Below are 21278 nucleotides of genomic sequence, written 5' to 3' on the forward strand. Positions count from 1 at the left end.
ACCTAGAATTCCAATACTCATTTATTGATAATAAAAAACCTTCAACTGTTTAATCTTTATTAACAATCATTATTTATATGCATCTACGCCAATAACAATTTGTATTTTGTAGGAAACCTCGTTACTGAAATATACTTTTTTCAAGAAGTTATCATCTATCTGTGTCTGGTAGAAGAGAGTGTTTTCCTTGCCAACTTGCCTTTCCCTCTTTCGAGTATTATTCCTTTTGTTCAGCTCACACACTTAGATACATTCAAGGGTGTAATGCAAGGAAAGTTAATTGCGGTCGTGTATACTCTGCGTACATATTGAAACCAGTTCTCTTAGGGCGGAATTTGTAAACAAGAATAGATACATGCATCAGTGTTCGTTTAGTATCCGAGGAGGTTAAAAGCATTAAATTTTGATAATTTTGATAATGCACATAATAGTTTCCTAGATCAGAATATTTCATTGATTTTTTTTATGTGACAGATGAATCCCATGTCAGGCTTTGACATCCGTCTTGTGTTTACATTACTGCCCAGAGATAGTACACTGCAGTACAAAAGATGTGTACACTTCTGAAATAACTTTCTTGCATTACATCCTTGGATAAATTACAGTAGATTGTTTATGCAGACTATAAAGCGGAAATTTGTACAACCCCTTGTACATCATGTACTCGTCATACAAAAAGTTCAATAAATACGTTTTACTACTTGTGTGTATCAGGGAGTAAGGAATATTCCTTACTCCCTGGTGTATATTAAAACAAAACACCCCATACATTTGTACGGGGATAAACAATACTTGCCGCAACTCTTTTTATTCAATGCACTGTATGGACGTAGCTAGTACAGAGCTAAATTCATATTTTCAATTTCAGCTGAAACACTCCGGTATTGAGTCTATTTATCTATATCAAAACATAATTCGATCCAACCTTAACTTTAACTAAAACTTAAATCTTATAGATGACTTTAAAAAAAAACTAAAATCTTATCCCTTAGAAGCAATTTGCAACAAAATTTTGAAATTAAACAACATCCATTTATGCCATTGTAATGGGTATTTTTAAGTGCGAAAAAGCTATTGTTACGTTTGGTGTAAAAATACTTTCATTTTGATCTCAAAAAAACTTGAAAAAAAATCCCAGCAAAAGCATTTTCGCACACATTAACCTGTCACAATAAAAGAAAAATGTTGAGGAAGATGAATGCTAAAAAGAGAAAGAGAACAAAAAATCAAAGCGAGAGCTTANACATCTTATAGAATACCATATATATATCTTATATATTTAATTATATATATATATATATCTGCATATATTATTTGAAAAAGCTGCAGAGTCTGCAAGAAGTAAAAGAAATCTGAAATGAATATTTCAATCTCACAGAAACAAATTTTAAGCTCTAGTTTTAATTTTTATTTAGTATTTGCATGCTGATGACGAATCAATATTATTTTGGTCATTATTCATTTTTACTTATTGGGAAAAAACAAATTTTAAAATAACGATCAAAAGCACAATCGTAGGATAAATAAAAAAAAATTAAAATTTCTAAAGGAATTGAGTCTTTGGAACAAAATCAAATATTTAAACCTCAATATCTTTAGAACTCGATGTTGTAAACCTTAGATATTTCAAACTCAGATTGTTTGATCTAACTGAATACATAGTTTGAAATATCCAAGGTATGCAACATTTGGTTCCAAAGATATAGTGATTAGAAAATCAGAGTTGATTTTTAAATTTTGAATATCTACAAAAACTTACGGTAAAGTCTGGCTTGTGTTTACTCTGAGCTTTTTGGATTGCATTAAATTATTTTAAAGTGAACATTGTCGGCCATTTTCTCACCCTTCGTTGTTTCCTAGAAATGCGCACAATAAAACAAATTAAAAATCGAAAATATCTTCTCCATTGGAATTGTTGATCTGTTTAAACTTTAGATATCATAAAATCAAGTTTGTAATTCTTTTAAGTTCTTTACCAAAACAATCGTAGATTCAGCTTTAAATTCTTCAAGCTTTTTCAGATTTAAAGAAACATTTTAGATGGATTAACTTAATCCGTTGTCCGGAATGACCATTCAAAATATATCCGTCAATTCATTCATCAATTGATTCTCCAAAACATTGATCATTAAATCAATTAATCAATCAATCTAATCTAAACTAAGGCATTTGTTAATCAAATTTTATTAAATAAAAGAATACAATGTTTATTTTACTTTTGTAATAGATTTTCTAAAAAGTGTATTTTTAGAAAACTGGTTAGGATTGAACAAATATTATATCAGTTTATCACACCTCCTAGCCGTCCTATTTTCCCTTCCCCCTCTCTTCTTCCCCTATCACTAATTTTCTTACTCCTAGCTTACCTTCCAACCATTCTCTCCTACCTTCCCTCCCCAAGCTTACCTTCCAACCATTCTCCCCTACCTTCCCTCCCCTAGCTTACCTACCATCTATCCTCTTCCATCTTCCCTCCCCTAGCTTACCTTTCACCCTCCTAGCTTACCTTCCACCCATCCCTCTTGGATACCCCTATCCAAACATAACCTCAACCCCACCTTTCCTCCTGCCCCTCCCTATCACCTTCACCCCCCCCCCTCATACCTAAAATGACAAGTAAAATTTAAGAAAAATATTTTATAATACCCGCCGAATGTTCTCGACTCAAGACTGATTTGTAAATTGTAGAAGGAGAAAAAGATGTCACTGTGCCCTCAAAGTTTGGTTAATACCCCTCCCTCCTTTTTATAACTCCCCCCCCTCCCACCCCCGCCAGTATTTCAACTCAATAATATTTTCTTTACACATTTTCAGCTTTCTATCACTGGCTCATCAAAGTCAATTGTTTTATTGAAAAATTTTATCAATTGAAATAAACCAAAGAGCATAAAAGGAATGATTTAGTTTTACCTGACAAAAACAGTGATAAATCAATTTATGCGTGATTCCGCTGCATTTTTACTGAAAAAATGCACTGAACCAGGATGTAAACAATACCTCAGTAGGATCTAATTAAACCTGGAGAAAGAACTAAAAACATGGTTTCTCTCAGGTTCCCAGACTATACCTGGAGATGCATGACTAGCAGAATACTCTGTGAACCTGGAGTACACTAGACCAAGGGTTTATAAACCCTCTTCATCCTCTCTCCAGTAGCAGTTGCACATCTTCTTCACTTCAGGTATATCCAAGAAAATATTTAAAACTTATTTATCACATGCAAAACCAATAACTTGTTAACTGGGGTTTACTGTGATATGTGTTTCAATGGATTAAAATTTGATGAATGGGTTTTTTGATCTTGAGATAATGCTTGAAAAAAACCACAAGAAAATTTATTCTTACAATATTTTTATTTGTAATTTTCATAAAGATTTTACAATTGTTACTTCTCTGTCTCTGATTAAATTGTATGTTTGGAGCTCATTTCCCGAAAAACAAATGTAAAACCTTTTGATTAAAATGTCCAAACGTTTTGATTAAAGGGATAAATGAACTTAACTTTTATTCCAACTTATTCTGCTTATTACCGCATATATTCAGTATTTCTTAGTAAAATTTAACGAATTAGGCTTATAGGGGGCCCCCTTTCTCGCCCTATTTCCTGTAAATAATTTTAGCTTTTAACTATTGCTCTGAAATTCGGCCATTTTAAATCATTTAAAAATGTTGGCAGATTTTTCTTTTCTAAAAGAATCCAGATATTTTCCAAGATTTTTTTTCAAATTTGATGTTCCACAAACCTTCCCTGAGGTCATTTGAGGTCCCAAAAAAAATTTTGGCCCGATAAGTTCTGGGGTTTTGAGGTTTTTTGGATGCAAATGGACAAACAGACAAATAAGCAAAGTATTTAGATGTTAATGTTTTTATTTTTTTAATCCAACAATTTATAGTTGTATTCCTAAATTCTTTTCCAACTTATTAACCTAACCATATCATCTACAACTTCTGAGTTTTAAATAAAAGTACATTTTTAGGATGTTGAGAATTGCTGTAATCTTGTCCGTCCTTGTAACTCTGGCCCAGGCTGAAGACGGAGTAGGATGGAAAATGATGCAGAAAATCCATAAGTACAACTTGTACTCCAGATGCTGGGGAGATGAACTCATGGCAGGATTTGCTGTCAAAATTCACAAAGCCATGGAATTCTGTGGCGAAGTACAATCCCCAATGTTCGGAGGAATGAAACCCTTCCCTCTCCCTGCTGCCATTGACAGCGCTCAACTTGAAGCTCTCAGAGGTCTTCTCTCCAACCCTGCTCTTGCCACTCTACTCAAAGGAAACCAGGCAAATGCTTGGCAACCATTTGGAAATGGATTTGGACGTAAGAAGAGAGCTCTTCTTGATCCTACTTCTGAGGATGAGGAAGAATTCATGAATGATGTTCTTGACTTTAAGGCTGGTATGGCCACCAAGATGGGAAACATGAGCTGTGTTCTAACCCAGCTTGAGATGCTTGATGCTGCTGGAAACATCAATATGCAATCATACAGCATGGCTTCCCTTTCTCCTTTGCTTAGCAATACCCCCGCTGGTTCTGATCCTGAATTCCTTCAAATGATGGTTGACAGATTCGGAGACTGCTATGAGATCTCAAGAAGCTTTCCCCAGAAAGCCCTGGACAGACATCCCAACCCTATGATTAAGAAATATGGAAGACATCACATTTTCTTCAAGTGCGCCATGAAGGTTGAAGAAAATTGCTGTGTTCACTTCCAGCTGAAGCAATGGGTTGAATTGATGTATGGACCAATCACACAGGAAATGATTCAGAAGTTTGGACTCCCTGAGAACAAGTATGATGCTGCAACCATGGCCATCAAGGTTATGCATGAATCAATGAGTCCTGAGGAGAAGAAGGTTGATGACTTCTTCTGGCAGTTCAGCAAGATGTAAACACATACTCAATGCTATTACCTCAATCAATGCTCAACTTTAATGGCATTTCATTCCTGTATTTGTAAACATGAATGTTAAATAAAACTTTAATCAGTAAATTTTTCATTAGCAGAAGACTCTCAATCCCTTTGCATTTGGATAACGGTTATGATAGTGCAAATAAGTTACTTTTGCAGTTTACCACACTGACAGCATACCAAGACAAGACCTCTAAATCTACAATTTATTTCCTGTATTTTTTAATAGTATTAACAATTTTACAGAAGGTTCTTTTATGAAAGCATATGGTTCTGTATTGTACTTGTGTAACATCTGTAAAAAGTCAGATTCTGTGGCCCTGCACTGCAGTGCTTTTACAGATTCTGATTAAGTGCCGTGTTTGCAACAGATTCTTTCTTGCATGAGAAGCAAGAATTCTCTTTGGGTTGAATCTATTTATTCACCCTGTTTAATTTATTTTAAGATTATATGATTAAAATTTATAGATTCAGTTTTAAGACATGGAATTTGGTTTCAGACCTACATTTTTTCACTTTAAAAATAATTCAGTAATGATCCAGAGTTCTAGGGAGAATAAATACTTATCCTCCCTCTTTACAGGGAGGATAATTACTTATCTGTGATCCATACAGATTTATCAAATAAATAGTTCTCTAATTTTATTTTATATTTATATTCATTGCTCTTTCTATCAATTTTGACTAAAATGGTTGAAACAAGTGAACTATTCCTACTTTAACATTTGATCCAGGAAAGATCAAAACATGTACATACAGCTCTACTGAGCTGTCATCAAATATATTATTTTACATCATTCTTTTTGGGTTTACATAATTACATTGTAAAGTTGTTCCCATGAAAATGTTCAATGATTACTATTTTGTCTGCATTTTGAATCATATAGGGCTTTCTACTCTGAGGAGGTGAAGCTGAGGAACGCTTTTCAATATTCTCTATACTGACTTCGCTAACCTCTGTTTTTTCTACTTGATTAGAAGGTCCTTGAAGTTTATCAGCCATGGATTTTACAGAGCTTTGCTGGATGATACTGCTGCTGTGGCGGTCGAGTGTTGTAGAGAATGAGATACTGAATTATCTAGACCAAGAACTGTTGACATTTCACATGGCACTTTACCTACAAGATTTTCCCCCATAGCCCAGTCAGCATATGCAGCAGGAATACCCTTAAAAAGTACTCGACTCGTGAAACCAAGGCTACTTTAATCACGTTCAGATAATCATCAATAACAGCTGCAAAATTTACTGGCCCATCGTTAGGAACTAGGAACTTAGTTTCCTGCTTGTCTCAGCGCTGTTTCAACCCACACTGTGTTACAAGCATCCCATCATTCTTTTTCACCATCTTCTCAATTTTAAGGTCCATCAACTCAACATGTCGAAGCCCTCTAAAGTATGCTAGAAAGATGATGACCTTAAAAAATATGAATAAATCTTTCATACTCTGTCTTTAAATCCATATTAAGTAAATTCAGGAACAAATATTTGTTTGCAAGAATAAAAATCAACAATTTTTGTAAAAAAAACTTATTTGTCATGTTTGTACTGTGATATGTAATATTCATTTATTGTGCAATGCACAAGGTTACCCATAAAGATTGAGAATGCAAATACATCTTTAAAAAATGTTTTTTTCCTGATTTCCTGAAGCTATAAACATTTTTATCAACTGATATGATATGTAACTTAATCAAAGACTCTTTCCAAGAACCTAATTCAACCTTTTCATTGAATTTAGAGTTTTAGGTCCTAATTAAAGTCTCATCCTTGACCCTGTTAAGTGTTAAACTATTTGATAATACCTTTCTAACTTGCCAATTTGGTGAGTTCCCAGGGCATTCAATGAACTGCTGAATGTCATCAGATTCAAATACAGACACCTTCTGCTTTGCATCAGTGTTGTAGCTCTTTAGCAGGTGTAGTAATACGAGGAGATCCCTGCAACTTCAGAACTACATTTACATGACTACATTGGACCTACATTGAGGAAGAAGCCATTTTTTCTCTCAGTTCGGATAGACTTGAAGTAGTTTATAAGGTCATCAAAGAAAGATCCAGTATATTCTATGAAGTCCATCCAGGTTTTCTGGCACTAAAAGAGATTATTTCTTAATTGTTGACACAAAGAGCTCATCAATTTGATTTATATCAATTTTAAGACAATTTGTTTTCAATTTAGTTCTTACCTTTTTTCTATATGCCGGCTTTAAAGCTCAAGAGCAGATTTGAGATCAATGATGGATGACATGTTAATGGTACAGAATCTCTTTCTTGAATGATAAGTTTTTGAATTTCTATACAACTTTTGCAAAGTTTTCACAAAAATATTGAGAAATTTAGAAACCCAATTACTATTTCTGAAATTATTAAATTTGCTTATTAAATATTTTTCAATATGCATTTGTAAGAAATAAGAGAATTAAAATCATAATTGATAGATTTAATGATTTCATTATTATTTTATCCCCCACAGTTGGTTATTTCGTTGAACAGGAGGTTAAAGGATAAATTACTAATTAACCGGGAGTTTTCATGAGGATGAATAAATTGAGGGGAAAACCACTTAGCCTTGGGCCTCCTCGACCTTTTTGGAGTTGTAAACCTCCCTTGCTACCATAAGGTTTAGAACCCCAAAAAGGTCTTGGAGGCCCTAAGCTAAGTGGTTTTCCCCTAATTTAATTTTTCTCCCTTAATCTGCGGGTTAAATATAACTAATAGTTAAAAAGTCTACAAAGAAAGGGTCTATATAGGATAAAGTTGGAGATGCTAAAGAAAATCTAAAAAACCTATTAAATTCAAATTTCAATCAATATGACTCATACAATAAGTCTAGGGGTTTCAACGCAAGTGGATTTTATTTGCTCGCAATTGGGAGCCTGTAATTGAAAGCTATAGCATGCAATTCTGTCCAACTTTCTTGCATTTGTGTTTCAATTTTTTGATAATATTTAATTTAAACCTTTTGGCACAGAATAAATGTGATTAATTGTCTACGCAATAGAAGATGTAAGAGATATCATGCGAAAGTTTCCTGGGTCGCTAGTCGGTCCTTTCTTGTGTAGTAATTTGACCACGCTGTGTGACTAGGAAGGGGGAGGAGATCCCAGAACATTCACATTATTAAACAGGGTGGCTAATATGTGGTGGAGACACTTGAATTTGAATAATATCTCATACGGGATACCATCAGGACCAGGAGAGGATTTTAAATTTGCACTTTTTAGTATATTTTTTACATCCTTTGGATGTAAGGGCTCACAATTGAATAGGTTCGAAATTTGGAGATTCATGAGTTATTGACAAAAAGTGGAACCAGTTTATATTGTTCAAGTCTATGATACCGGGTGTGCTGTATTTTTCTGAGTAGTAGGTGTTTGCAAATCCTAGGTCAAAGGTTGGTTTCAATTTCTCCTGCAGTAATGATCCCTTGACAGCTTGTTTAGAAAATTCCCAACGGTTTTTGTGAAACATTTTTTCTTGGTGTGTGGTAGTTTTGAGAAGGAGTCTTCTTTTTTCAACTTTTTTAAGCTCACTAACTGCTTTCAGACAGGAATGGAACTTTTTCCTGTCCTCATCAGTGCCGGCTCTGGGAAAGGCTTTCTTTCTCAAAACTTTTTTAAGATATTGAAGTTCTGTGAGGGTCTTATTAGGATGGGAGATAAAACCTTTTGAATGCTGTTTTTTCTCATCAGCAAACAGTTCTTTGTTTTCTTCCAGGAATTCTGTAAGCAGAATGGGAGATATGAATATTAACCTTCTGAAACATACATTGCATAGTGACACAGAGACTTATTTAGATACGCTTCTTGAGAATAGTTTCTTGCCTCTTATAACTCTTCCTACTAGAATAGGTCACAATTCAGCAACCATTTTAGATCATATTTGCACTAACATTGCCGATGATAGTTTTGATTCTGGCATTATTGTTTCAGATATTTCTGATCATTTTCCTGTTTTCTATATTCAAAATTTTAAAGATAAATACATAGAAAAAAAGTCCCAACAGAAAACTCGAAAGTTTGACTCTGAGTCTATTTTTAAATTCAAAAAAATGTTAGAAGATAAAAATTGGGAAAATGTTCTTCTGAATAGAGATCAGGTTAGTGCATTTAATAATTTTTTTGATTCTATTGATAATTGTTTTGAATGTTCATTCCCTGAAAAAAATGTAAATCCTTCCAGAAAAATAGACCTTTTAACCCTTGGATGTCTGAAGCACTGATAATATCAAGAAAACGTAAAGCCAAATTGTTTAATAAAAAGTTGAGGAAACCCTGTCAGGAAACTAAATCTAGATTTAAAGAATATAATGCAGTGTATACTCGCCTTGTGAGGGCAGCACGAAAAAAATACTTTAATGATAAATTTCAAGAATATAGTAAAGATTGTAAACAGACATGGCTGACTATCAATAGTGTACTAGGAAGGGGACGTAAAACAATTAACATTCCCAATGCATTTGTGAGCAATGGAAAAGTTCTCTCAGGGGCCGCAGAAATATCAGAGGGTTTTAACAATTTTTTTGCTAATATAGCTTCTGATCTGGCAAAAACTATTAAGGGCACAAAAAAACAATTTTCTGACTTTTTGTCACAGGGAACAGATTAAAACTTTGTTTTTTTAAATATGACCCCTGATATTATAAATGATGCTCTTAAAAAACTAAAAAGTAAAAACAGTTCTGGACCAGACAAAATTTCAACAAATTTGCTAAAGTCTGTCATACCAATTATCATGGGTCCTATCTGTCATTTATTTGATTTATCTTTCAAAACTGTGTTTATTCCTACCACTCTTAAAACTGCAAAATTGTCCCAATCTTCAAGGCTGGGGAAACGGATAATTTTACAAATTATAGGCCTATAAGTTTGCTTTCTTCGTTTTCTAAACTTCTAGAAGAAGTGGCAGCAAATCAAATTATGAAATATTTGAATAAATTTAAACTACTTTATGAACATCAGTATGGCTTCAGAGCAAAGCACAACACTGCTCAACCCTTAATTCATTTCTTAGATAAAATATACAACGAACTAAATAAACCTGTATCCGAATATACTCCGGGAATTTTTATAGATTTAACTAAAGCTTTTGATACCTCTGATGTTGACATTCTACTGAGCAAGCTTGAACACTATGGATTTCGTGGGACTTCTAACTTATGGTTCACTATCTGTATACAGATACATTTATTTTAGCAATAAACTTTATCTTATCTTATCTTATCATATTATCTTTGGTTTGCAATTCATCTTCATTATAACTGTACAGTTGCAACAGAAGCTTGTTCATGCTAAATTTAAAATTAAAAAAAATAGCATTATATTTCTTTTTGAATTTAATTATTAAACAATCATGGATACCCGCAAGATCTAACCAAATTTTGTTAATGAAGTAACTTTTCAGGGTTTCTAGCGAGAGCAAACTTTTTTGCTCATTTGCTTTCATATTCCGCAAGTTTTTCTGTGAAAATCAGCCTATTTGCGTGAAAATTAATGTAGCTGAAAACAAGTGCAAACACTGAACAATTCTGCACAAAACATGAAACTTGAGTTTCAGTTTTAACAAAATTGCTCAAAAACTTGACTATGTGGAAATTGCTGCTTATATTGTTACCATCCAACATTAGAAGTTTTATTATATCAATAATTTCTTATTGATCCATGCTTAAAGCTAACTTTTCCTGTGTTCAGTTTTTGCTTGGAATTTGCGACAAGTTTTTTCTCCAATTTGAGCCCTTTTTTTTACAAATTTTACCTGTAATGTTTCTGAGGGGGGAGGGGTGATTCGTGCATATTTTTAGTGGAATTTATGCATTTTTTGTAGTGAATTTCATCAAACTCATTCCACAGGAATTCCACATTTTGTGTGAAACAGATAATTGCAGAAATTACAAATGGGCAAAAATGGGTATTTTGTGGCAGAACAAAAAATTTGTTCCTGCAAACTCTTCAAGTGAGCAACAGAAATGTCTTACAGAACCTATCTTGAAGGGTGAAGAATTCAAACTCTAATATGTTCAGAAGTTATTGGGTAATTGTTTTAAACCAAATGATGTCAAAATTTACCCCCAAAGTAGCATAAAACAGGGTATGATCAAATGTGGTTACAGATTTTCATCTAGAGGGACATAAATTGATGACACAAAATTAAAGTTGAACAGAAACTTTTAATTTGCATTAAAAATTTTTAATATAAAATTCAAAAACTCTGTAGAGCCCAAAAATATGAGTGTGTACTGTGTATGTATACTTATATACTACTACGAATGTTTTTCTAGAACCTTAAAGAACAGTACCACGTTTTCTCTATAGCTCTCTGAGATGAATGACTAGCAGAATACTCTGTGAACTTTAGGGGTTTATAAACCCATGTTATCCTCTCTTCGATAACAGTTATACATCATCTGCCAATCAGGTACAACCTAACACAGATGCTTAAACCTAACATTGGTGGAACTTCTAGCAAAGTTTTAAATTTGTTGCTTCATGAAAAATCTAACATGTTTAAAGAATATTTCAAATTAGTCTTAAAAGCTTTAAGTTGGGAACTAGAGTATGAGTACTCAAAGGTACAAAGAGCAAGTGCCCTAGAAAAAGATTCAGACATTTTTTTTATTTAAAAATACAAAAAAAGCTTTTTATGCTCTGTTGATCTTGTAGAATTTACAGAAACAAATGTTGTTTAGGATGTTGAGAATTGCTGTAATCTTGTCTATCCTGGTATCTCTGGCCCAGGCTGAAGACGGAGTTGGATGGAAAATGATGCAGAAAATCCACAAGTACAACTTGTTTTCCAGATGCTGGGGAGATGAATACATGGTTGGATTTGCTGTCAAAATTAAAAAAGCCATGGAATTCTGCGGTGAAGTACAATCTCCCATGTTTGGAGGAATGAAACCCTTCCCTCTCCCTGCTGCCATTGACAACGCTCAACTTGAAGCTCTCAGAGGTCTTCTCTCCAACCCTGCTCTTGCCACTCTTCTCAAAGGAAACCAGGCAAATGCTTGGCAACCATTTGGAAATGGATTTGGACGTAAGAAGAGAGCTCTTCTTGATCCTACTTCTGAGGATGAGGAAGAATTCATGAATGATGTTCTTGACTTTAAGGCTGGTATGGCCACCAAGATGGGAAACATGAGCTGTGTTCTAACCCAGCTTGAGATGCTTGATGCTGATGGCCAAATCAACATGCACACCTTTAGCATGACCCATCTTTCATCTCTCATCAGCAAGACCCCCGCTGGTTCTGATCCTGAATTCCTTCAAATGATGGTTGACAGATTCGGAGACTGTCATGATCTTTCCAGAAGCTTCCCGCAGACAGCCCTGGACAGACATCCTAACCCTATGATGAAGATATACGGAAGACATCACATCTTCTTCAAGTGTGCCATGAAGGTTAAAGAACACTGCTGTGTTCAGTTCCAGCTGAAGCAATGGGTTGAATTGATGTACGGACCAATCACACAGGAGAAGATCCAGAAGCTTGGATTCCCTGAGAACAAGTATGATGCTGCAACCATGGCCATCAAGGTTATGCATGAATCTATGAGCCCTGAGGAGATGAAGGTTGATGACTTCTTCTGGCAGTTCAGCAAGATGTGAATCAATACTCAGTGCAATTACCTCAAGCAATGCTCAACTTTAATGGTTTTTTGTTCCTATAATTTTAATCATGAATATTGAATAAAATTTCAATCCTTATGTCTTATAGATATCCATTTGGAGGCATTAACCCATTAGTGACGAGACAAATAATTCTTTCTGATCTTGCTGAAATTCACAGGGTTAACTCATTATACTGTCCATAGAGTAGATCTAAAGTTTCAATTTTTTTTCAATGAAGGGTTGTGGAGATACAAAACCCGGCACATTTTGTCCGTCTCGGCATTGGTCAAAATTGACCGCCCAGTCAATTTTTCACAATCTGCAGCAGGAAATGGTCAATTTTGTCCGTCTCGACTGGGACAAAATTGACCGGGACTATACAGGAGGGTGTGTGTGTAAATATACTATATTGGGGTAGGGTGTATACTGCACAGTTTGTGCCTAAAAACTGGCATTTCGACCGGGCGGTCAAAATTGACCTGGTCCGAGACGGGCAATTTTGACCGGGCAGAAAAAAGGCTAAAAAGAGCAGTAAACATAAACTTTTTACACTGCACGTAACACTAGCATAGAACTAACATCAAATGCAAACTTTTCATAGAAATAAAAAAATTTCGAAAACAATTTTTCACAGATTTATATCTGTTGGAGATGGAGGTTCCTGAATTTGAATCTCTCCCAATTATTGCTAGCTGCTCTATCACCCTTTAATTGGGATAGCGTTTAGCTGCAGAGTCTTAATTCTGTGTAAACAATGTGTGAACTTTTAAATTGTAGGATTTTAATTTAATATTGGTGATAATCTAGAAATCCAATGAGAGAAAATTAAGTAATGATTGAAAGCATAATAGTCAGCTAAAGTTAAATGGTTGAGGGAAATAGACACAGATTTAATTTTCGCCCTCAAATCTCATTTGAAGGGACGAATTGTAGTGATCTCCCTTTGCCTGTCTGTCTTATTGTTTGTCAGGATGTCTGATTTTAAATTATGAACCTCTATACCGATTTGCCTCAAATTTTGATTGGGGAACTGGTTAAAAATATTAAGTTTAGTACGTTGGTTGACTTTTAATGGTAAAACACCAAGCAGGGTTCCCAAGCTAGTTCATAATATCAACAATAATGTATTCATATTCATATTATTCATACCTAGTAAATTTTGTAACTCATTTTCCCAGAGTACAGAAAGTTTTTTTTTAACATTTTTAAAAACCACATTGGACATCGATTATTTGGAATTTTCCGAGGATAAATGTGAAGTCATTTGAGTTCTCACAGCACACTGCACAGTGTGCACAAATGTACACTCCAATCTCCTGGTATGGATTTTAGTGAGAAAAATACGGATTACTCTGCCTTCAATGAACGAAATAAGATTTAAAGGTTACCGTTGTGAATTGGACTTAATAAATGGAAGGTTACTTAATTCCCCAGTACCAGTAAATATATACGGATGTTCATTGTTTATACTGTAAACCAAGGTTATAATGCAAGGAAAGTTATTTCAGAGGTGTACGCATCTTTTGTACTGCAGTGTATTGTCTCTGGGGGGTAATGTAAACACAAGACGGATGTAACAGCGTGACATGGAATCCATATTTATGTGAATCAAATCAAAATTATCAAAACTAGATGCTTTTATCCTCCTCTGGTGCATCTATCTTGTTTGCAAATTCCGCCCAGAGAGAACTGGTTTCAATATGTACGCAGAGTATACGCAACTGCAATTAACTTTCCTTGCATTATAACCTTGCTGTAAACAGATTGTTCAAAAAATTTATTCAAGTCTTGTTGACTGGAAAAAGTGATGGGAAATAATTCTGTTTTTCATATGACATAAAAATCCCAATTGTGTAGAAAGAAAATGTATGAGTTCAAATCCCATGATTATTTTCCAAATTCAATTTAAAATATATTGGATAGAGATAGATTTATATAAATCTGTAACTGTCGATGCTTCTACCGCAGTTCCAGGCTCTAATATCATTTTATGACAAATTTATTTTAATTCTATGAATTCTAGGATAACAGAATAATGAAACATCTGCATAATTGTGGTAAGAAATGACTGGATTTATACTATAGTACCAGAAGCGTATTTAGAAGAAGGGGGAACCTGTACCTGTACCTGTACCTGTACCTGTACCTGTACCTGTACCTGTACCTGTACCTGTACCTTTACCTGTACCTGTACCTGTACCTGTACCTGTCCCTGTACCTGGACCTTTACCTTTATCTGTACCTGTACCTCTAGCAGCTATTCCTCTATTCATTTACCTGTACCTTTACCTCTACTTCTAGCTATTCCTCTACCTATACCTGAGATTGCAAGTTCTTGGGTTGACTGCCTTCATGGTTTTCGTCTTTCCTCTACTAAAGGTAGTTTCTCTAAAATTTAACATTAGTGTTTAACCACCTCCAACACTACTTTTACATGTTTACAAAGATCCTGTATACTGTACCTATAATGCATGATACTCTCACAGTCGTAATCTACACCTAGAGGAATCTGAAGAGGATTCTTGGTAAACTGAACCCATCTATCCACTGAACCCACAGGATTTCCAACATTGTATTATGAACTGGCTTGAGAACCCAGCGTTACTCCAGCCGTTTATTTTTCCCTTTAAAAGTGGACCAACTCAACTTAGAATCTCAAAGCCAAGCTAAGAACATTCCCGTAGTGTTTCCGAGTTCCCCAATCAATTGAGGCAAATAGGTAAAGGGGTTCATGAGTTATGATCGGACATACAATTAAACAGACAGATAAACAGAAATTACAACTTTATATATATAGGTGCGGGTCTCAATCTGGGAGTAGAAGTAGAAACCAGAAAATTTTGAAAAACAGGAAATGATATTGACTCTCTGTATACATTTAGGTTTAAATGTTTTAATAAAATTAAATACAATGTGAATGACCCTGTATATTCTCAAACTCTACCCTAAACACAATTTTATCATCAAAACTAAAAACAAGGTTCTTAAGATCTGAAGCATCCCGAAACAAATTTTAGGAAATTGATAGCATTAGTTTTTATACAACCTGTTACCAAATATGTAATTTTTGTATTTCCAGATAAAGTGGATCTGTAATTTTGAGTCTAATTTGTTGTTTTTTACTTTAGAGTCTTTTACTGCAATTTTCTACACCATGTTGCTTAATTTGTAAATATGAGATCAATTATGTTGGATCTGAAAAGAGTAAAAGAGAAAGCTATATTTAACAATCATCTTTATACAAATTGAGGTTCTCTTCTCACCCCCTTTTTAGCAATTCCATCCTGGTCTAACATGACAAACTTGTCTTTTTTCGACCTGGTCTAACCTGAGAACTTTGGCTATCTCCGCCCTGGTCTAACCTGACAAACTTGTCTATCTCTACCCTGGTCTTCTCTGAAAAACTTTTCTATCTCCGCCCTGGTCTAAACTGACAACCTTGTCTATCTCCGCCGGCCCTGGTCTATCCTTACAAACTTGTCTTTTTCCGCCCCTGTCTAACCTGAGAACTTTGGCTATCTCCGCCCTGGTCTTATCTGACAAACTTGTCTATCTCCGCCCTGGTTTAACCTGAAAAACTAGTCCATATCTCCGCCCTGGTCTAAACAGACAAACCTGTCCATATCTCCGCCCTGGTCTTACCTGACAAACTTGTCTTTTTCTGCTCTGTTCTAACCTGAGTGCTTTGTCTATCTCCGCCCTGGTCTTATCTGACAAACTTGTCTATCTCAGCCCTGGTCTAACCTGACAAACTTGTCTATCTCAGCCCTGGTCTAACCTGACAAACTTGTCTATCTCCGCCCTGGTCTTACCTGACAACAAACTTGTCTATCTCCGCCCTGGTCTAACCTGACAAACATGTCCCTGTCCGCCCTTGTATGAGTGTGCAGGAGTCCCAGACTGTGCAGAAGTTCATGTAGAACAAGACGAACTGCGTCATGGTCCAAAGGGGACAAGCAGGTCAGAATTCTAAGCAAAGAAATGTGAACTTTTGAAATTTTTATGGTTTTCATAAATAAATAAATTTTGACCTTAGTTGAGAAGGTATACCAGGAATATCGCTAGGTCCAACTGTAGCATAAGCTCCGTTAAAGGAACAGTCACTGCTCCCGCACTTGCATTCTCTAGATGAGTGAAGCTAAATCTCAAGGCTGAGCTAAAATTCAAGCTCATGGTCAAGTTTAAGGTAAAGCTCAAGGTCAAGCTCATGTTCAAGCTCAAGATCCAACTCATGTGTAAGCTCAAGATCCAGCTCATGGTTAAGCTCAAGATCAAGCTCAAGCTCAAGCTCAAGCTCAAGCTCAAACTCAAGGTCAAGCCCTATGTTCACAGTCCAGGTCAAGATCGAAGTAAAGCAGAGAATTCAAGTTTAGTCTAGAGAATGTCTGTATTTCACCGACCTGGATATTTCGATGTAGTTGAACTGATGTTCTCTTAATACAAATTGAACACAGGTTTTCAATTCAATCTCTAGCATAGCTTTAGCGACCGTTAACCTGTCTCCCAGACCAAGGTTAGAGCTCATTGTGTATGGAATCTGGCAGAACATTTTTAATGATATTTTTATTCATCGATAACTGAACATTTAGCTTTAAATACAAGGCATTACCTTATCCGTCAGCCAGGGGGAATAGGTTTTTACGAGACTTCTTCTCATCCTGGATCTAGAACTGAAAGGTTTACTCTGTCCTGATGGATTATAACGGAGATCTGCACTTTGCCCTAGAGGAGTAGGACGGATATCTCCGTTTTGGCCTGGTTGACTAGGGTGGCTAGCTTTTCTCCGCTCTGATGTATTAGGATGGATATATTTGCTTCGTCCTGATGGATTAGAATGGATATCTTTACTTTTTTCTGGTGGATTAGGATGGATATCTTCTCTACGGCCTGGTGGATTTGGATGGATACCTTCTTTTCGTTCTGGTTTATTAAGAGTGATATCTTTACTCGAGTCTAATAGATGAGAATTGATAGCTTCAATTTGTCCTTGTAGATTATGATGGATATTTGAACTCCATTCTGATGGAATTGGATGGATATTTTTAATCTGCTCTTTTGTATTAGGATGGATATCTTTGCTTCGTCCTGATGGATTAGGATGGATATCTTTACTTTCTGGTGGATTAGGATGGATATCTGTTCTCTGCTCTAATGGAGTAAGATGGGTATCTTTACTCCGTTCTAGTGGATTAGGATGGATTTCCGAACTCCAACCTAATGGATTAGGATGGATATCTGCCCTCTGCTCTGATGGATTAAGATGGATATCTTCTCTACGTCCAGGGTAGAGATCTTCTCTAAGTTCTGGCGAAGTAGTACGGAACAAAGGAGACAAAGAAGACAGAGAAAAGATCTGAAACATATTAAATCAGTAAATCTATCTTGTGTGCAAATGACGCAAAATGACGATTTTTCAATGAATCATTAAATTGCATGTGTGTTCAGTAATTGTAAATAATAATGTTTACTAAAAAAAGTCCATAAAGACAGATAATCAGCTAGCATAACCTGGAGGATGTTAGGTTCTGTTCTACAAACAGGGATATCTTTCTCCGGTCTGTAGTAAACCATACTCAGGGTCCTAGCCATATTCAACTCTTCAGCAGTTAAATAAGACTAGAAAATTAAAAGTCAGCCCCTGTCCAAGTCCTTCACATAGTCCTTGTCCTAGTCCCTGTCCTAGTCCCTGCCCTAGTCCCTGTCCTAGTCCCTGTACTAGTCCCTGTCCTAGTCCCTGTCCTAGTCCCTGTCCTAGTCCCTGTCCTAGTCCATGTCCTAGTCCCTGTCCTAGTCCATGTTCTAGTCCCTGTCCTAGTCCCTGTCCTAGTTTCTGTCCTAGTCCCTGTCCTAGTCCCTGTCCTAGTCCATTTTTTAGTCTCTGTCCTAGTCCCTGTCCTAGTCCATTTTCTAGTCCCTTTCTTAGTCCCTGTCCTAGTCCCTGTCCTAGTCCCTGTCCTAGTCCTTGTTCTAGTCCATGTCCTAGTCCCTGTCCTAGTCCCTGTCCTAGTCCCTGTCCTAGTTCCTGTACTAATCCCTGTCCTATTCCCTGTCCTAGTTCCTGTCCTAGTCCCTGTCCTAGTCCCTGTCCTAGTCCATTTTTTAGTCTCTGTCCTAGTCCCTGTCCTAGTCCATTTTCTAGTCCCTTTCCTAATACCTGTCCTACAATTTCGATATTACAAGAAAGAATTCAAGAATGGTTTCTTACCGGAGCATTTACTCCGAGACTAATCTTCCAGTGGAGGAAACAAATCGTTAAAGATAGAATGAGATACATAGTTCTTTTCTCCGTCTCACCTCATAGAACCCAACCTTCAATACCTGCAATAAATGAAGAAACTTTATATTTCATTCTTTTTATTCTTTTTTTTACATTATATGATACACACATAGTACATTTGGACCCAGAAAACTGTAGAAAAGAAAGACGACTTTAAGGCAATATTTAAGCGTAATTGATTTCGTTATATTGCAATTAGTTTGGGATATAGCTTAAAAATCACTTATTAATTGAAATTGTCTTTACAATGCACATTGCAAAATTTCTGTGTTTTATTGGGCCATTTGAAATCTTAGCTTGAGTTTAAAGTCGGTCTGCTATTTCATAGTTTTCTGGTTCTCACTGTTTATATTCATATGTGTATGGAATTCTAGGACTCACATGAAAAAGTTCGTATCATAAAACTATCAAAACTTTTGCGATAAGATTTTTTTTTATATAAATTTAGAAAATTATATAAAAAGAATAAATACTTCATTTCTCGTTGAAATCATGCTTCAATCTTAACTTCATTTCTAGCAATTAAAAGTTGAGTTTTCGTATTTTTACTAGATGTTTTGTTTTCTTCAGTTTTCAAATTTTAGATGAAAACGATTAGAATTTACAATCCGAGCTTAAAAATGTAAATTATTCGCTTTGTAAATAATGTAAAAGATGTTTTACAAATAGCGTGTCACGCTATGTAATGTGAGTGTGACGCATACGTAAAAGTAATCGTCATAAAAGAACCATGACTGACACTTTCTTTCAAACATAAATGGGCAATAGCAAACCAGAATTCATTATTTGGAATACAAAAGAAAAAAGACACACAGTGGTCATCAGAATAAAATGAGAAAGGAGAACCATCCAACTTCAAAATGAATTAAGCATTTATAAAGTTTCCTTGACCATAGAATTATTTTTGTTTTGATTATCCATAATATTGGTTTCAAACCCATTATGGTATTCACCCAAAATACATTATACTCTTTTGGTTAGAATACATTGTAAGGTCGTCTTCTAGAAATTAGATAAGTTGGGTCAAGAATGTAATGCAAGGAAAGTTAACTGCAGTTGCGCATACTCTGCGTACATATTGAAACCAGTTCTCTCTGGGCGGAATTTGTAAACAAGAATAGATGCATCAGTGTTTGTTTAGTATTCGAGGAGGTAAAAAGCATTTAATTTTGATAATTTTGATAATTCACATAATAGTTTCCTATGACCAGAATATTTCATTGATTATTTATGTGAAAGATGGATCCCATAGGTTGAGTCCCCTTTTAATATTGTGGAAGAAAGTGAAGGACGGGAAGGATGAACTAGAACTGTGGGTCTGCATCCTATCATAGATAATTCCAATGTGTGCAGAACAAAGGTGAGGGTAGAGGGGGGTTTCATGCAAAAGAACTGCACTAGGAACGCACGCCTAAAATGTACGTAAATTGCGCACTGTACCGTCTGGGAGCAATGTAAACAATTACAAGCGTAGTGCTCCCACAACAGGTATTAAATTAGGACCGAATGTTTACGAAACGCCAGTCATTTTCTTATACTTGTGATGTGGGAAATTATTATGAATTTTCCTTATTTATTATCATTCCACGTTCCTGCCTATATACAGTTAAACCCTAAATGAGCCATACATCGATGGGTTTTATACTATTTTATTTAAATCTCAGTATTTGCGAAAATAAATAAATAGCCATGAATATAATTCTTTGTTTTGATCTCCTCCCATCCCACTACAGTACACAGGTTTGATGCATCTGATATGACAGTTCCTAGTCGTGTCCCGGTAAGTTTGTACTTTGATTATTTTCTTTGTTACTGTTGATAAACTAGTTTCCATCCTAATACGACACAGTAAAACACAAACCCAACCCTCTCCCCACCCTACCCTAGTTCTAAATACATTGAATTCATCTCTGCTCTTTTACTCCTTACTGCTCATGCTCTTTTCCTAATAGGTTTACAGGAAACCTTCACGATTAACTCAGTGCATACTGCCAGTGCTTTGGATTCATTACATTTTGATGCGGATGCAGATCCGGATCCTGGTTCCGCACTGGAAAAAATGGATCCAGATCCAGGTAACAAGCATTTCTTTAAGATTTGCCAATTTGTTGAAGAAAAGAAACATTTTAAAAATTATTTTTCTCGCTTATTTTTACGCTAAAACTTAATGAACCATTCAGAAATAATTTTTTTTTTGATAGCTTAACAGTTCAGACTCGTGGGGTTTGAGAAAACATTTTTTGTTGCTGTATTTGGTTTAAATTTTGCCACTTGGATCCGGATCTAGGAAGCCAAAATGTTGCGGATCGAACGGGTCCGGATCCGGATCCTAAGCATTGATCAGTGAAACCCAATAACCACATCAGGGTGTTCCTTCACTAGGGTTGACTCATTTTTATGAAATCATTTCAAGAAGCAAAATAGTATTCTTAATCTTATACAGGTATTATTGACCGGCTTGTACATTCGAGTTCAAA

The 21278-nt window shown here is 35.5% G+C and overlaps 3 protein-coding genes across 3 annotated transcripts; 2 read left to right on the plus strand and 1 right to left on the minus strand.

The window, feature by feature from the left end:
* The first annotated feature begins 3090 nt into the window (after nucleotides 1-3090).
* On the plus strand, nucleotides 3091-4997 carry LOC111716189 (uncharacterized). Its single transcript, XM_023491622.1, has 2 exons — nucleotides 3091-3181; nucleotides 3978-4997. The coding sequence occupies exon 2, from the start codon at nucleotides 3979-3981 to the stop codon at nucleotides 4894-4896; it is 918 nt and encodes a 305-aa protein (XP_023347390.1). The 5' UTR covers nucleotides 3091-3181; nucleotide 3978; the 3' UTR covers nucleotides 4897-4997.
* Nucleotides 4998-11319: 6322 nt separating this feature from the next.
* On the plus strand, nucleotides 11320-12620 carry LOC111716190 (uncharacterized). Its single transcript, XM_023491623.1, has 2 exons — nucleotides 11320-11331; nucleotides 11603-12620. The coding sequence occupies exon 2, from the start codon at nucleotides 11604-11606 to the stop codon at nucleotides 12519-12521; it is 918 nt and encodes a 305-aa protein (XP_023347391.1). The 5' UTR covers nucleotides 11320-11331; nucleotide 11603; the 3' UTR covers nucleotides 12522-12620.
* A 2213-nt stretch (nucleotides 12621-14833) lies between these two features.
* On the minus strand, nucleotides 14834-18871 carry LOC111716182 (uncharacterized). Its single transcript, XM_023491614.1, has 9 exons — nucleotides 18730-18871; nucleotides 18033-18140; nucleotides 17134-17877; nucleotides 16925-17061; nucleotides 16556-16648; nucleotides 16374-16493; nucleotides 15447-15469; nucleotides 14987-15071; nucleotides 14834-14912 (listed from the first exon to the last, which is right to left on the minus strand). The coding sequence occupies exons 1-9, from the start codon at nucleotides 18796-18798 to the stop codon at nucleotides 14834-14836; spliced, it is 1458 nt and encodes a 485-aa protein (XP_023347382.1). The 5' UTR covers nucleotides 18799-18871.
* Nucleotides 18872-21278: the final 2407 nt, after the last annotated feature.

The sequence above is a fragment of the Eurytemora carolleeae genome, unplaced genomic scaffold, assembly GCF_000591075.1.
Source record: "Eurytemora carolleeae unplaced genomic scaffold, Eaff_2.0 scaffold827, whole genome shotgun sequence".
Taxonomy (NCBI): Eukaryota; Metazoa; Arthropoda; class Copepoda; order Calanoida; family Temoridae; genus Eurytemora; species Eurytemora carolleeae.

Excerpts from the sequence above, each read along its gene's own strand:
- LOC111716189 (XM_023491622.1), top strand. The coding sequence starts at position 3,979 with ATGTTGAGAATTGCTGTAATCTTGTCCGTCCTTGTAACTCTGGCCCAG.
- LOC111716190 (XM_023491623.1), top strand. The coding sequence starts at position 11,604 with ATGTTGAGAATTGCTGTAATCTTGTCTATCCTGGTATCTCTGGCCCAG.
- LOC111716182 (XM_023491614.1), bottom strand. The coding sequence starts at position 18,798 with ATGTATCTCATTCTATCTTTAACGATTTGTTTCCTCCACTGGAAGATT. Across the intron at positions 16,649-16,924 it reads AACTACATCGAAATATCCAG|AGAATGCAAGTGCGGGAGCA; the intron begins GTCGGTGAAATA and ends TCACTCATCTAG. Across the intron at positions 15,470-16,373 it reads GACAGGGACATGTTTGTCAG|GGTAGAGTTTGAGAATATAC; the intron begins GTTAGACCAGGG and ends AATTGTGTTTAG.